The sequence below is a fragment of the Ammospiza caudacuta genome, chromosome 15, assembly GCF_027887145.1.
Source record: "Ammospiza caudacuta isolate bAmmCau1 chromosome 15, bAmmCau1.pri, whole genome shotgun sequence".
NCBI lineage: Eukaryota > Metazoa > Chordata > Aves > Passeriformes > Passerellidae > Ammospiza > Ammospiza caudacuta.
This window is the reverse complement of record NC_080607.1, coordinates 11,082,204-11,098,444: the sequence shown is the minus strand read 5'-3', so window position 1 is coordinate 11,098,444 and position 16,241 is coordinate 11,082,204. Positions and strand designations below refer to the sequence as shown.

The window sequence follows — 16,241 nt, the reverse complement described above, 5'->3', positions numbered from 1 at the left end:
ATTAATAGGGAAAAAGAAACTTTGTTTCCACATTATTTTGGGCAACGGTGCTTGCATGGTGTTTGCAACCCTGAGTGGTGCCTGTGCTGTTTTCTCTCCTAGATCTGCACACCAGCAGCAGGAACCAGCAATCCCCCTTGTCCTTGCCTAACTCCGTGCAGGAGCAGAACTCCGCCGGCTGTTCCCAGCGAGGGCGGGCTGGCATGGCCGTGCTCCAGCTGCACCTGTACCTCACGGCCCTGGGCTGCTGGGCGACACAGCTGTCCAGCTCCCTGCTGCTGCCCAACGCCACCGAGCTGCTGTCCCCGCCCGCGGGCGCGGCTGCGGGGCTGCTCCGGGCCGAGGGGGTCCCGCGGGGCCGGCGGAAGAGATTCCTGTCCCCCCAGGACATGGGTGTGATCCTGGACTACCACAACCAAGTGCGGGCACAGGTGTCTCCACCCGCTGCCAATATGGAATATATGGTGAGTTGGGCTGTGGCAGGGTGGTCCACAGCTCTGGTGTGATCAAGGGCTCACTTCTGATGTGGGAGCCCTAGCCAAAGAGGGATGTCAGGGTGTTGGCCAGATTCCTGGCTGAACACATGTCCTGGGGGATTTTTTTGGGTCCCATGCAGCCTCTGTGCAGAGGGATGGAGTCCCAGCACAGAGATGTTTCCCCATGAGGGCAGATTTAGGATCTCTGGACCTGTGTCTGGGACATCTGGGAGGCGGCTACAAGCACAAAAAGCTCAGGTCCCAACCCAAAGCCGATGCAGAAGCCTCTCCCCAATTGCATCTGTGAGGGATGATCCCATCACAATCTACAGGGTCCCTTTTGACTGTTCCAAGTGGTGCCAGCTCCCAGAAGAATAAATGTTCAGGAGTGAGTCAAGGAAGGGATGCACAGCCTTGACAGGCTGGGCAGCTCCAGATGAGGGTCACCCTGGGCAGAACTTTCCCTAGGTTCTGTCCTCCCTGCCTGGAGCTCCTAACCCAGCCCTAAAGGTCCTCCAAGAGGAGCTATTTCCAGCCTACACAGGGCAGGACCCTCAGGGAAGGAGGTGCCACATGCTGCTCTGCTCCCAGGAAGGGGACCTGCTCTGAGGGACCAGCTGGGTGGTCCCTGGATGTGGTTTGGAGAAGCACACAGCAGCCCAGCTTGCTGGGTACCAGAGCAGGTCAGACATGCCCAGGAGCATCCTGCACTGCTTCTTGCTTGGCCTAAATTCCTGCCTTCCAAAGTAACTCACACAGGCATCTCCCCAGAGGCTTCAGGATGGGCGAGGGAGCTTTAAATAATGCATGAAGGAACCAGCTGTGGCCAGGGCTGCACTGAGGGCTGGGACAGCTGTGAGGCTGCAGGGTTTCACCCCTGTGCTCAGCTCCACCTTGTGCAGGAGCTCATTCTTGGAAGGAATCACACACACAGGGTTTGCAGCACTGCAGGGCATCCCTGCTCTGCTACGCTGTGTGTCCAGAGCTGTGGCAGCAGCTGGGGAGGTCCATGGCTCCTGGACATGCTGCTGTGCTTCCTTCCCCTGGACATTCTCTAGCCTGATGCATGAGTCCTATTTTTTGAACACTCAGGAGTGCTCAGAAAGCCCACATAGCATGAGGGAGCAGGTTTCTCCTCTTCCCTCCTCTGGGAATCTAAAACTCCTGCGTGCCCTTTCCCTTCCCTGCCCAGGTGTGGGATGAGCGTTTGGCCAGGGCAGCGGAGGCGTGGGCTGCGCGCTGCCTGTGGGACCACGGCCCCCCCGAGCTGATGAAGTACGTGGGACAGAACCTCTCCATCCAATCGGGCAGGTGAGTGCCCTGCAGGCACAGGGAGCTCCTGGGAAACCCCCACACCCCACGGGGCTGCAGGAGGAGCAGCTGCAGCCCCTCAGCCAAGGAGCAGAGGGGCTCTGAACTGGCATTGCATGGAGTGAGATAGAGCTGAGAGGCATGTCAAGGACCCCGGGGTGGAGGAGGAGGGCCCAGCTCTCCTTCTCCTGCAGAGCTTCTCCTTCTCCTACCCTTCTCTTGCAGAAGGGTAAATACAGGAAAGCAGAGGTGCCTGCTGCTCATTTGGGAAGTTTGCCATTATTCTCCTCTCTGCCAGGCACCCCGACCAGGGGGATATGGGTCCTGGATCTCCTCCACGTGGCTGAGTGCTCAGGTGTCTCTGGTCTTCTGGCCTTGAGCACAAGTGGGCTTGGCACAAGGACGTCCTTACCCTCTTTTTCCCAGGAATGCTTGTTCCCAATGAGCCCTGGCCCCAGATAATTTCTCTCCTCCACTTCCTCCTTGTGGATCTTTCCCTTCCTTTCCTTCTCCCATGACCCCTGATGTGGAGGAGATCCACCTAAGCTGTAGCACCGTTACAGGTACCGCTCTGTGCTGGACATGGTGAAGTCCTGGCACCAGGAGAAGCAGCACTACTCCTTCCCTCAGCCCCGGGAGTGCAACCCCCGCTGCCCCTCCAAGTGCAGCGGCTCCGTCTGCAGCCACTACACACAGGTGAGCACTGCAGCCCCCGCGCTCCAGATGCAAGGGGAGCCTTGTGCAGCTCACAGCTCCTCTGCCAGCAGCAGCTGGGATGCAGGGTCAAACCCTGGCAGCTCCAGCTTCAGATCAGGCAGGTCAAACCCTGGCAGCTGGCAGTCTGTCTGCTGGACACAGCAATGCCAGCAATGCCCTCCCACCCCGTGCTTTTCCAGCATTCGGGCTGTTGCAGGAAGGTCACATGGGTTTACAACCAACTGGAGGAGCAGCTGGGACTTTCTGGCCAGTTGACAAGGAGCTTTCAATTTTTTAGAAGCTTTTTTCCCCCCCTTTGGCCTTTCTCGCCTCACTGCACTTCTGGTAACTTAAAGGTGGTGAAGAGAAAAAAAAAAGCTGCTTTGTACTTTTGCCAAGATGAATCCTCTTCTCTGTGATGGAACAGCTTCATAGCACCCAGCTGTTTCTGGCTCCCTGGGAATGCAGCCCCTTCATCTCCTGGCACATTCTCACACAGCCTGGCCAGCACAAGATGGAAAACTCCTCTGTTCCTCTGCCTGGCTGCAGAGCTGTGCCAACCCCTAATTACCTCTTCTTCATGGCTCCAACCCTTACCTGAGCATCTGCATCCCCATGTGGCTCATCCATGAGGATACTCAGGGATGCTCTTGGTTGCAAAAGGGCAATATATACTTTTTATGGAAGAGATTTAACCTGGAGAGGCTTTAGGAGGAGCTTTAGTCTCTGTTTGACCTCCCTGTGTGCAGGGTAAGCTGCTGGCCATGATTCAGTGTGAGGTTTAGGAGTTAATTTGGGTAAATTGGAGCAGTGACCCAGACTCTGCTGCTCATGGATGTGAGCTTGGCAAGGCAGGTTCAGATAGGAGAGGGAGATTAAAAAGTCATCCTCTGATAAAAAAGCACTGCCTGTGATGGGGCAGCATCCAGCCAAAGCAATTGGGGCAGCTGGGATGCAATTCCATGGGGAAACAGAGCCTTGAGCTGGCATCCTGGGACTATCAGCTGTGGATGTCTGGGTGGATGGACACCAACAGTGTGTGTTCTCTGTCCTGGCACAGATGGTGTGGGCAACCTCGAGCCGCCTGGGCTGTGCCCTGGGCACCTGTGCCAACGTGCGGGTGTGGGGCAGCACGTGGCGTCACGCCATCCTCCTGGTCTGCAACTATGCCATCAAGTAAGTGACTGGGGACAGCCCCCCGTGCCATCCTCCCTCCCCACAGCAGTGTCAGCAGTGGGATGATGATGCTCAGAGGTGATGCCCTCTTCTCTTTTTAGGGGCAACTGGCTGGGAGAAGCGCCCTACAAGGTGGGGCGGCCGTGCTCAGCCTGCCCCCCCAGCTACGGCGGGGGCTGCTCCAACAACATGTGCTTCAGCGGAGTCAAATCCAACCAAGTCAGCTGGTTCTAGGGCTGCAGCCCCACGAGGAGCCCTGGCAATGGAGATGGGGTGAACAACAATTATTTATAACACTGACCCCCCTGGCAGCCTGGCTGTCCAACCCGCTTCATCCTAATGGCACGTAGGAAAATGCTTTTCTAACACATCTCCAGCAGTGCTGTCTGGCTGCTTCCCACCTTGGGGGAACTACGGACAGTGCAGGTCCCTATTTTCTGAAATGAGGAAGATTTTGGGGTGCATGGAGGGAGTGGGGCTGGCTGGCATGGTCCCTGCTCTGCAGACTCAGGGGGTTTTCCCCTCGGTGCTAAGGCTGGTGTAAGCGTTCCAAGATGCTCCCCTCGTGGTGAGCAGCTGGATAAGTGGGGAGCCCCGAGCATGCTCCTGCTTCACAGCAGCCCCTCTGACTGTGGGGCCCCCAGCTCTGAGCCCCCCAATAAAGCAGCCTGGAGACCCCCATGCTTGTGTTGGTTCTCCCTCACTCACAGCCTCGGGGTAACACCGAGCCAGTGATTCTGCTCTGGTTTGGGGTGTAAGCAGCAAAGGGGGGGCAGATGCCCTTAGTGGGGCCACGGGCTACGGGCACAGGAGATGCCTGGGCGCTTTGCTCCATCGTGTGGGAGAAGCCAGCACTGCTGGGACACGGGCTGGTGGTGACGCTGAAGGGCCACACACTCAGTGTCCCGCCCATGCTGTCCCACACCATCCCACTGCTGTATCTCGCACACCCTATTATCCACACGCCTTCCCTCTCCAGAACCTCTCAGCACTCAGCAAACTCAGGGATGCCTGAATTACGAGTCCTTGGATCTGAGCATCCAGCTGTGGATTCCTGTGCTGCAGCCCTCTGCATTCAGCAGCACTCTCCCCGCTGCAAGCTCCCTTGGGATGTGCTTTTCCATTCCAGAGGAGCAGATATCCCTAATTTGGCCCCCTCAGGGCTACAGGCTTTCAATAGCTGAGGTGTTGAGGGGATCCTGAGACTGGACCCCTCTGTGCCTCCTTCAGCCTGGTCTCTTCCTGAGATGTACAGGAGATATGGAAGGCTCTGTTCTGATGGATAATCATTGTTTCAGGTTCAGCTCTGGATTCCCCACATACTTGGTGTCCTCTCAGCAACACTTGTTGCACATGGCCCTGCTGGCTTCAGCACAGCCCCTGGCAGCCCAGACTGCTCCTGACATGGAGCCCCCAGTGGCACAGGGGCTGCCACAGCCTCATGGGCAGCCCATCTGCACATCTGCTACCACGAGGTCCTGGATGCAGCAGTCCCAGAGGGAGCAGAGAAGACCATAAGTGGCTGTGGCACTTTGAGATTTGGGAACAGAGAGAGAGACAGGGAGGAGCTGCAACCACCCTGTGCTCAGGGTATCACCCTGCATCCACCACAGCATCCCCAAGCAACCTCTCTGGTTTGGCACCAGGCAGACAAACCCCAACTCATGGCCTGGGCACTTTGCCCCTAGTGCCTCAGCCAGGCTCTGCTGTGCCCTTGCCAGTCCCTACACTTGTCCCACAGCCCCTGGCCCCTCATGCTGTGTTTTCCCTTTGCAGTACACAGTCTCATACCTGGTTTTCCCATCTGGGGCAGGTGATGGCACAAACCCAGCAGCACGTGGGGCACTGCAGAGCTGGATGTGGCTGCCCCCACTCCCCGTGGCCAGGGGTGAACCCCAGCCCGGCGGCTGCCCTGGCCTTGACACCATCTGCAAGCGGGAGCCCCAAAAGAGTCCAGTAAAAGCCGTGTTTGAGTTTCTAGCTTGGCAGCAGTTACTATAGCTACAGCAACGGCACCTTGCAGATTGGTTTCCATAAGAGCTTGGTTACTATTTAACATCTCCACCCACATTAGCCCTGATTAAGCGAATCAATAAGATAACAGGAGAGGCAGGTTTCCTCGCCCTGCCTCTCCGCGCTCCCTCCTGCCTTCACCTAGTTCCTTAGTGAGAGACATTTTTTTATTTATTTATTTACTTTTTTTTTTTATTCCTCTACTTCCTGTGGTTTTCGCCCCAAGTCCCCATAGCGGTAGCCGGCGAGACATGGTCAATGTAGGCACCCAGCTAAGCGCTAAGATGGAGGCTCCATATGGTGAGTACAGCGTTCCCAGCGCCCGCGCTGCCGGCCTGCCGTCGCTCGGGGAGCGGGGCTGCCAGCGGCCAGCAGCAGCCCCCAGCCCTGCTGTGCCTCCCCTGCCTCAGGCAAGGCTGGAGGTGGAGGCAGGAGAAGGGTTCTGGTTGATTTGGATGTGATGGAAATCCTCTATGTGTGTGTTTTCTCGCTTTCACGCTGCTTGACCCAAAGAGGAAGGCACGTGCCTGAGGGAGCAGAGCGGCCCCACGTGCTGGCAGAGGGGCTGCTGCTGCTGCTGGGATCACAGCAGAAGTGGCAGCAGTTTCGAGGAGGTGAAGTGCTGCCCTAGGACACACAGGCTGCAGGTGGCCCGTGGCATGCCCAGGCTGTGAGTGGGCACAGCGGGCACCTTCCAGCGCTGTGCTCCCTCCGAGGGCCAGCATTACGGCTGGGCAGCTTTTCCAGCAGGGAGTGGAGTGCCTGGACAAGCAGCAGCCTCCAGCCTCTGCAGGGCACAGCCTCAGGTGGCACGATGCTGCCTGGTCACCTGGGCACAGCGAGATGCCTGCCAGGCCTGTGTCTGTGCTCCCAGGGTGCAGCAGCCCCGAGTTGTGCCCCTTGGCTCTGACAGATGCCAGCTGCCAACAGATGGAGGTGGACCCCTGGGCACAGATGCCCTTGGCTGGGCTGACATCAGCCCATGGTTATCCTCAGGATGGGCCAACTGTGCCTGTGTGGCAGCTTCCCCACACAGCTGGTTTGGTCCGCTGTGTTCTGGGAACCCTGGTTCCCTGGGCATGGCCAGGCTGGGGAGTGAGGTCCCAGCAGGTGAGGTCTCACAGTTAAGAGGTTCTCCATCACATCCTCATGGTGCTCCAGCACTTCCTCGTGGCTCTCCATCAGATCCTCATGGCTCTCCATCACTCTCAAGGGCTCTCCATCACTTCCTCTGGCTTTTCATCACACTCCATGGGGCTCCCCATCATTACCTTGCTTTCCTTACTATTTTTCATGTTCTGTTCCTCTTCTCTTTTACAAGTGTGCAGCCCCTGCCCAGCCCACTTTCCAGGTACTGTATGTGTAAACCCAGGTCCCAGGAGGGCTTGTGGGACTCCCAGACCACCTTCTTGCACTTTGCTCATGGCCTCTCTTTGGGTGATTGCTTCCCTTGATCCAGGCCTGCAGCCTCACGCTGGTGTCACCTCCAGCCCTAACCCACCTCTGTTGTGGCATTCATGTGTCTCCTTGCCCCAGCCCCCAGCACTTTAGTGCCCTGCAGATCACTTTATTTCAGGTAACATCACCCCACAGTGAGCCATGGCCAGACACAGGCCGTGTCAGCATTTTGGTGGGTCCATGGTCTATGGCAATGGAAATGTGTAGGAATTATACAGGATCTGCTGTGGTGTCACTGGAGCAGGCAGTGGTGATCAAGCAGTTACAGAATGCTGAGTTTTAGCCTGCTTTTAGCCAGTTGTGCATCCCCAGCCTGCAGCAGCCAGGTCTCTGGAGGAGCTCTGTTCACTCCTGCCTCTGAGCTGCAGGTTCCAGCGGCAGAAAAATGCCCAGAAAACTGTCCAGGTTTTGGTCTGTTTAGTTCAGGCTGTGTCTTTGTGTCAGCTGGTGCTGCTTGGACAAAGTGCAAGGAGCTGTGTGGTGAAGGACATGTGAGCTGGTGAAAGGAAGGATTGATTCCTCTGAGATGGGCACAGGGTCGGATCCTGGAGTGGGAACTGGCCCAGGAGGAGCCAGTGCTGAGCATCCCCCAGGCTGCAGCCCCAGATGGCTCCTGACCCACCCAGCTGCCAGGGCCTGACCTGCACCTCATTTGCAGAAGGAGAGGTTCAAGGGATGTTCCCACCAGCCTGGGAGATGTGGTGGTGCAGGGTGGCCAGCTCTGGCTGTCCCCACACCCAGGGTGCCTGCTTCCAGCTTTGCCCCAGGGTGCAAAGCCAACCCCATTTCTGCAGTGAGAATCCAGCTTTGCCTGGATAACATGCAACAGGAGGAGCTGAACAAGTTCTTTAATCACTTAGGATGAAGTTATTCTGCTCACTCGCAACTGGCGCTAATGTGAGCAGTCACTTGCAAGCCCTGGCACATCAGTGACCTTAAACACAGGCAGGTAAACATTTCTGACAGTAATTTTCTCCTGAATTTTTTTAAAAATTATTTTTATTAATTACAATTTTTAAAGTTGTTTTTGTTTTAGCTTTTCAGTCTGAGAGTCAGTAAGTGAGCCACGTGCTGAGTGCAGGGCAAGTGCAGGCAGAGCCAGGTGCTGTGGGGTGGCTGGGGAGGAATCACTGCCCATCCCACCTGTGGCTGGGGAGGAATCACTGCCCATCCCACCTGTGGCTGGGGAGGAATCACTGCCCATCCCACCTGTGGCTGGGGAGGAATCACTGCCCATCCCACCTGTGGCTGGAGAGGAATCACTGCCCATCCCACCTGTGGCTGCTCTCCCCATCTGCTCCCATGGCCCGACAAAAGCAGGCTCTGGCCAGCACCTGCTGCAAGCCTGGGGCCAGGCAAGGGGGAGAGAGAAATAAGGAGAATAAAAAAGCAAGATGGGCCTCCCAGACTGAAGTGAGAGGAAACTCAGAGTGTTGGCAGAAGGAGGGGAGTCCTCATAAATGAAATGGGTGAAAAAGTTATCCAAATAGAGGTGAGGAAGGCTTGGTGGGATGGGGACTGGGCAGTGCCTGGCTTCCCTGGCAGCTCTGTAGGACTGGGCTGGGGCTGGGCAGCAGAGTGGGCACAGCAGCTGGGATGCACCATCCTGCAGATGGCAAAGTGGTGGCCAAACCCTTCCCAGGGACACTGGGATGTTTGTTCCCTTGCAAAGCAGTGGTGGAGCTCACTGTGGTGAGCTGTGGTGCCAGCCATGCCCACAGTGATGCCCTGGCAGCTCCCAGCCCTCAGCAGGACAGCCCATGGAGCTGGTAAGCCTGATGGAGGCACACCTGGGTCCTCCAGAGGAGCCTTCAGCCTTGGAGAGGGTCACAGAGTTATTTTCAGTTTCTTTAAATAGATGGAAGGATTTTTCTGATTTTCCCTTCTCCCCATCTCTCTTAGGCGCTTCAGGATTTCAGCATCCATCTGAAGCCAGGGGTACATCCTAATGGGGAAGCTTGGCACTGGCATTCAGCCTTGGGGACAGGTCTGGCCCTCTCTTGGCAGTGGTGGCATCAGTAAGAGCATCCCCCCACTGCAGTTACTGCAGCCCTCCCACTCATCCCTGCCCCAGACTGTCACCAACATTTTCCCTAAATGACACCTCAGGGGCACTAATTTCCCTCCCATCTGAGCTGTGCCTTGTGTAAAGGACTTGGAGGATGCCCTGCCAGGCAGTGACAAAGCTGGCCTGTCCCCAGCACCCTGGGGGGGTCCCTCGGGGAGAAGGGAGTGATGCTGCAGCTCTGGAGAGACCTGGAGCTGGAGGCACATTCACAATCCTCACCAGCACCTGCTGAGGACAGGCTGTGAGCTAAATCCCTGCAGGAAGCTGTAAAGAGATGTGTGAGAAGGTGGAGGATGGAGAGGGGGAAAGGGGAACATCTCCTGGGCAGTGAGGAAGGGGTGAGCCTCTTGATCCACCTTTATCCTCCCACTGAGACTTGGGCACGATTTGGCCAATTGGTCTCACTCCCAGTGCAGGCAGCACCACCCCTTCATATTTTGGATCTCCTCAGAGCTGGGGATCCCCAGGGCTGGTGGTTACAGCAGGGACCAGTGCTTGATCAGGGCTGGCCCTGCTCAGTGAAGCAGCTTTGGAAAACAGCTGAAAAATGCCAGATATCATTGCTGCTCAGGAGCTCTGGTCAGGTGTGGGCAAGAGTTTCAACTGAGAAACATAAGAGGGGGCCAATTTTCTAAGTATTTTTAATTTTCGCTGCCAAATGCATTGAATTTTTTAGAGGTTTCCTCTAGACATGACCTGAACTGAGCTTTTCCTCCTCAGCTGCTCTTTAATTCCTCTGTTTAGTCCTGGTCTCTGTGTCCAAGGCCTGGCAGCCGTCAGGGACTGATTGGTCTGAGGACACCTGGCACAGCCTCTTTCCTTGTCCCCACTCTGGCCATCCCCGCTGGGTGTTAGGGTGGCTGTAACACTGGTGCTGGCAAGGTCAGCACTTTCCAGTGCCTGAGCAGGGTATTGGTGCAGCCAGGAATAAGCACAGGTATTTGCTGGGATGCAAAAGGCACAATCACTGTGTTAGCACCTTGGCCTGCTCCCAAGAGCTGTTTGCTGGTGCTTGGTGAAGGTTTCCTTGGGGAAGAGCTGGGGATGCTGCTCAGTGCCACAGGGTGTCTGCACTTACCCACAGGGCTGTGACTTCTCCCACCTCATTCCAGCCATTTATGGGGCCAGCAGCACTCCCTCAGCTTCGGCTTTGCTTGAAACACAATGGTATTTTTATAGGGGGAGTGAGCCCAGAGGGCTGCAGGCAGCAGGAAATGAGCTCCAGCTCTGGAAGGTGAGCAGCAAGAGGCTCAGGAAGTGCCTGAGAAGTGCCTGAGAAATGTTCTGAGCTCAGCAGGGCTGGTGTAGGTCTGCCAGTCATACTCTGTTAGTTATCTGCTGATATTTCTTAAATGGCATTAAAAAATGTTGACTTAGCATGGGTGCAAAGGGGTGGTGAGTGATGGTGGTCCCACAGACAGCAAGGGCTGGGTGAGCTCCTTTTACATACAGCAGTATTTGGAGCAGGACCAGGGCCAGCAGTGGGGCACAGGGCAGAGCCAAGGGGAACATCAGGGGATGCCTGCAAGTATCTCTGCTGGCAGGCTTGGGGTTAGAACAGGGCAAAGACTGCAAAAAAAAAAAATCCATGACTGTTTGTGTTCAGGCTCCTTCTCTGTTTGCTTTCCTCAAATATTCAAGCAAACAAAGTTCCTGGCAGAAATGTATGTGGAAATGGCAAATGTTGCAGAATTTTCACAGAAGGTGAATTTCAAGGTAGGGGTTGTAGGGTGAACATGGGGCTGAGGGCTCTGCTCTCCTGTCCTGGGCAGAGGCACTGGGGCCTCTGAGCAAAGCTGGGTCCCAGAAGCAATTCCTCCCAGGAACAGCTCCTGTCCAAGCTTCAACCTGAGCATCAACAGAGATCACTCAGCAAATCCCTTCAGGAAATACATGTCTCAAAAAATAAAGGTAGGCTCAGGATGCTGCACCAAAGGGGTGGGAGGGGCAGCTCAGGCAGAAGAAGTGGCTGTGAAAGTCAAGGAGCAAACAGACTCTGGCTCTGCAAGGCTGGACCAGACTTTCTATCCCAAAATCCTGCAGTCACCAGAGGGATTCCAGCTGCATCCCCATGGTAATGGAGCTCTGGTGCTGAGAGAGAGATGGGGACCATCACTGTGAGCTCAAGCCCCTGAGCCTCCAGCACCAAGGTGTCCCTGAGGGCACAACTGCTGCTGGCAGCTCCTGCTGGGAAGAGGACTGGTGGTAGGAATGGATGATAGTGTGTGCCTGCATAGCAGGTGACCAGGCATAGCCCATATCCTCTGTGATGTGCTCTGGGAGCATCTTCTCCTTCTCTGCACATCCAAGTTGGTTTGACAGCCTGGTTTTCATCACAGCCCTACAAAACTCAGACCTTGCTCATTCCACTCCAGAATTCCAGGGCAGGACCTTCCCTGCAGCTCTGCTCATCCATCTGTCAGGGTGGGTGGCTCATCTCTTGTCACTGAGCACAGGGAACCCAAACCCACCAACCAGTGGTGGGGACCAGCAGACACCTTTCACCTGCCTCTGCACCAGAAACCTGTCCCAGCCATGGGTGTGTGTGAGATTTTATAGGTGATAACTCCTGGGAAAGTGGGAAACACAAGGAGAGACGCACACTCAGCTTCCTGGCATGGCCCAACGCTCTGGTTAGGAGAGCCAATGTCAACAGACAGACCTGAAGGAAGGAGCAAAACCAAATACATGGGTACTTCTCAGAACAAGAGCTGTAAAACCTGCACAAACCTGAACAAGTGCCACAACACTGGTTTATATGGTCATAATCAACAGTCGAGCTCACTCAACGTGTTTGCCAACACACAAACGACAGCCACCATGCTGGGTTTATGGCCCAGTGCCCCTCATGGAGGCAGAGCCCAGCTCCTCCTGCCCCACTCAGCCACTTCTGCCCCTCTCTGCTCCTAAGGGATGCTGATCATTTTGCCACACTGTCCCCAAAGACTTGATAGCCCATGCCAAGGGGCTGCTGCTTGAGCAGGTCCTGTGCTGGGGACAGGCACGCTCAGGTGGAGGTGGCACAGCAGGGAAGAAAGACAAAGCACTGATGGATGCCTGAGGGAGCAGCTCATGCAGAGTTTCACTGTGGGCAGGCCAAAGGCGGCAACAGGAAATAAAGAGTGGAATAAGGAGGCAGGAGAGACAAGGGGACAAACAGCCAGGCTTCAGATCCAAAGCCCTGCCTAGAGTCCTGTGGTGGTGTTCACAGGGGTCCCAGGACGAGAGGAGAGATGAGAATCTGACTCCATGTTTCAGAAGGCTGATTTATTATTTTATGATAGCAAGGAAAAAGGAGGAATGATAATAAAATCATGACTGACCAGACAGTCCGAGACAGCTGGACTGTGATTGGCCATTAATTAGAAACAACCACATGACACCAACCAAAGATGCACCTGTTGCACTCCACAGCAGCAGATAATAATTGTTTACATTTTGTTCCTGAGGCCTCTCAGCTTCTCAGGAGAAAACATCCTAGCAAAAGGATTTTTCAGAAAATATCATGGCTACAGCCACCAAGGTGGTGGGACCGAGGTGGTGGAAGCAGAGCTGAGTGCTGCCTGTGGCTCATCCATGGGTGTGTGCCTGGAGACTGCCATTGTCTGGGAGAAATGTCTGTTGACTTGGGTGTGTTTGCCTGTTCCAGCCACTAAAACCTGTGTGGCAACACAGGGGTGCAGGGAGGTGTCACGGGGTTACACACAGTTCAGTCCCAGCCCTGCTCCACGTGGGAATGTTGGGCATCAACCCCTGTTGCCAGCACACTCCTCCCTGGGCACAGAGCTGCTGCTCACTCCCCATTCCTGACCCACCAGGAGCATTCTGGAAGCTGCTGACTGTGGGCACTCCAGATTAACTCAAATATACCTCAGGCAGGCCTGAGTGGAAGCAGAAGCTTGTGGAGACAGGACAGGAATGGTTTAGGAATGCTTTGCTCCATTAGGCTAGTGCCTTCGAGGTGCTGCTTGGGGCCTGATGTCTGGAGGGCAGGAATGAGCTCTCTTCTCCTTGGCACAGCAAAAGCAGAGGTGGGCTTGGCAGGAAGAGTCATCCAAGGAGGAAGGAAAATGCAGGAAAATGGGTGTTTCACATGGGTTTGTCCCTGAGCTGGTTCTTCTGGACACAGAGACTGATGAGACCTGGCCCTAGTTGGGTCATAGCCATGCAGCCCAGGGCTGAATTCAGAGTTGCCCAGGTCTCCCTTTCAGCAATCCAGTCACTCAGTGCCCGTGGAACCCTAGTGAATGCCACTCCATTCCCTCACACAGTTTTCCTCCTCCACCATGAACACTTGGCCACACTTGCCAGACCGCACTTCCACAGAGAAGAAAACTCTGGGCGCTCAGCAGCCTCTCTGCTCCCCTCTGGACTGAGTCATCCTGCATTGTGATGTCAGTTGGGAGGGGAGACCAAGGTTGCTGCTCAAGGATATGGTGTTCTGGCTATTTATATAGAAATACTTTAAACCAAAAGCAGTCAGCTTCTCCCTCAGGAGCCAGACCCACTCCTGCTGTCAGACACACCCAGGCACAATTTCTGGGTCAACCTCCAGGCCTGCACATATGGTCAGGTATCCCTGCCCTAAAGAAACCCAGTGTCAGGGCAGAGAGCAGGCAGGGACCTCAGAAAGGTGGCTCAGAAAGCAGCGGGCACTGCTGCTGGCACTGGCAGCACGGCACAGACCCAGAGCCACCTTATAATTTTCCTCCGGGTAGTGGCCAGAACCCTTTAAAACCTGTGGCTCTGCAGCACAAACTGCTGCTCCCCATCAAATCTCATTGTGACCAGCATTAAGGGATTAGCCTGTTCCTGCTCTGCACCACAAGCAGCTCCTGGGCATGGCTCGTGCCCCGCTGCCCGCGGGGGGCTCGCCGGCTGCACGGCCCCAGCCCGGGACCAGACTGCCCTAGCCCTGCCCACGGAGCTGAGCGCCCCTGGAAGATGCATGGCAGCAGATACCACCTGTTCCAGGAAACACCAGGTACCCCCCTGCTCCCCCAGCACTTGCAGCAGGGAGAGAAGCAGCTGCAGAGCCAGCGCTGCAGAGTTTATGTGAATGAAGGGCATTGAATGAAGGGTGTCCAGTGTGGGTTTGGAGCTGCCAAAATATGCTCGTTGCCACTGGTATTGCTGGTCCTCAGAGTGTGGGTTTGGAGCTGCCAAAATATGCTCGTTCCCACTGGTATTGCTGGTCCTCAGAGCATGGGACCCCCATGTCTCTGGTTTCTGTTTTGCTTCGTGCAGGGTGCACATAGCAGCTTTGTGGGTGGTGGTGGATCATGTCCCCAGGTTGGTTCTGGGGCTCAAGGGAGAGATACCCCAACGTGGGCAGCATGCTGGGTGCTGTGGCTCCTGGGGGAAGAGGTGATAGAGTCAGGCTGGCATCCCATGGATACCCCAGTGATTGCCTGTGCTGTCTGGGAAATGATTCAGTCATTGCCAGGCCAGTTCCCAGTGCCTGGCATTACTGCCCTGGGCTGCAGCCTCAGCTGGCCTGGGGACAGATCCTGCCACTCACAGAACAGCCTCTGCCCCTGAGCCAGATCTGCAGTGGCCAGCCTCTTCTCAGCCCTCAGAATGAAAGCTTAGAAGCAACTAAGAGAAAAACACTTCCAGTGCAAACTTTACTGGTTGCAGAGTCCAGCTCTGTGCTCAGCCCCAGCACCCACGGGACCTCAGTGTAGAGGCAGGAGGCTGGGTGGGATTAGGATGCACCAAACATGCCCAGGTTCCTGCACACCACTGCCAGCACCGTGAGGAACTTGGACATGTTTGGTGCTTCCTGAGCCCTGGACCCTCACACAACCCCATCCCCAAAACACCCCAACAGCCTCCATTCCTCTTGGACTCAGCAAAAATTGAGCTGCTCCTCTTGCTTGAGCAATTCCTCCAAGCAGGGTTTGTGCTGGTGGTGGGTTTGTGCTTCCTAGGGTAGCCTGCACCCCCAGTCAGCATCCCCACCATCCCATGCCAGTGGGGAGTCACATGCTGGGGGCTGCTCCCAGCAGTACCTGCACTCTTTATCAGCTGGAAATTGATTTAGGAGAGTTCATGGCTTCAGTGTCCCGTGATACGTTTACTACAAGTGGTTCATTTCCTCAAATGATGTCGTTTATGGTCATAATATATTTTAATTTCTTTATGATCCAAGAGGCCAATGGCACTGGGACTTGCAGGAATGTAAAGGGACAAACAATAGTGTTATCCAGTGTTGCAGACCTAGGTTGAATACTCACAGGCTGATCAGCAGTTCCCATGTTTGTTAGCTGGGAGCCAGGCAGTTGTCCCTGCAGTGTCCTGGCTTCTGGAACTGTAGGGACGTGTGATCCCCTGCCCTTGCTGTGTTCCCATGTTCCCATACCTTGCTTTCTGCTGTGTTTTTGTTTCTCTGGCAGTGGACAGGAGGGTTGTGTCACACAGGAGGGTGTGTGGGGGGCGTGCAGCTGCTGTGGACATGGAGCTCCTGAGTGTTGTCTGGCTCTCACTCACCCCGTGCTGTGCTCTGGTGATTGAGGACATTGGGGACACGACAGGTTACTCAGGCATTCCTGCAGAGAAAAAAGCATTTTGCACTAACTTGTTTGCTTCTATCTCCACAAACTAAAATCTCCCAAATTTTGACTCACCACCCCTTTGTGGCTTTTTTTTTTTGCTTTTTTTTTTTTCCATTCCCAGCCTACCTTTCCTGATTCAGACCTGCCAGTGCTCCCACCTTCAGCAGCCTCCCTCCTTCCTTGTGCTTCCTCCCATCAGGCACACATGGGCCTGTCCTGAGATGTTCCCCCAAGTTCAGCTGCCCAGCTGGGGCTGACTTTGCCAGTCAGCCTGGGGCAGGAGGGCAGCTGGAGTTGCTGGGTCCAAGGAGATGCTTTTTGCCCTTGACTTGCCCTCCTCCGGAGCCATGGGCTCAGACTGTCCCCTGACACCCTTGCCCTGCTGCAGCTCTCCCTCCATCCCTCAGCATCATTGCAGTCTTTTGCCTTAATTTTGAGGGAGGGCTGATCCCAAGAGCCCCAGCAGCCACTGGAGGTCACTTCCAG

The 16,241-nt window shown here is 55.4% G+C and overlaps 1 protein-coding gene across 1 annotated transcript; it reads left to right on the top strand.

Annotated features, from left to right (window-relative positions):
- Window positions 1–203: 203 nt before the first annotated feature.
- On the top strand, window positions 204–3,893 carry R3HDML (R3H domain containing like). Its single transcript, XM_058814930.1, has 5 exons — window positions 204–464; window positions 1,669–1,787; window positions 2,351–2,483; window positions 3,544–3,659; window positions 3,761–3,893. The coding sequence occupies exons 1-5, from the start codon at window positions 204–206 to the stop codon at window positions 3,891–3,893; spliced, it is 762 nt and encodes a 253-aa protein (XP_058670913.1).
- Window positions 3,894–16,241: the final 12,348 nt, after the last annotated feature.

Coding starts and splice junctions, on each gene's coding strand:
- R3HDML (XM_058814930.1), top strand. CDS start 204: ATGGCCGTGCTCCAGCTGCACCTGTACCTCACGGCCCTGGGCTGCTGG. Junction 1,788..2,350: donor CTCTCCATCCAATCGGGCAG/GTGAGTGCCCTG, acceptor GCACCGTTACAG/GTACCGCTCTGTGCTGGACA. Junction 2,484..3,543: donor TCTGCAGCCACTACACACAG/GTGAGCACTGCA, acceptor GTCCTGGCACAG/ATGGTGTGGGCAACCTCGAG.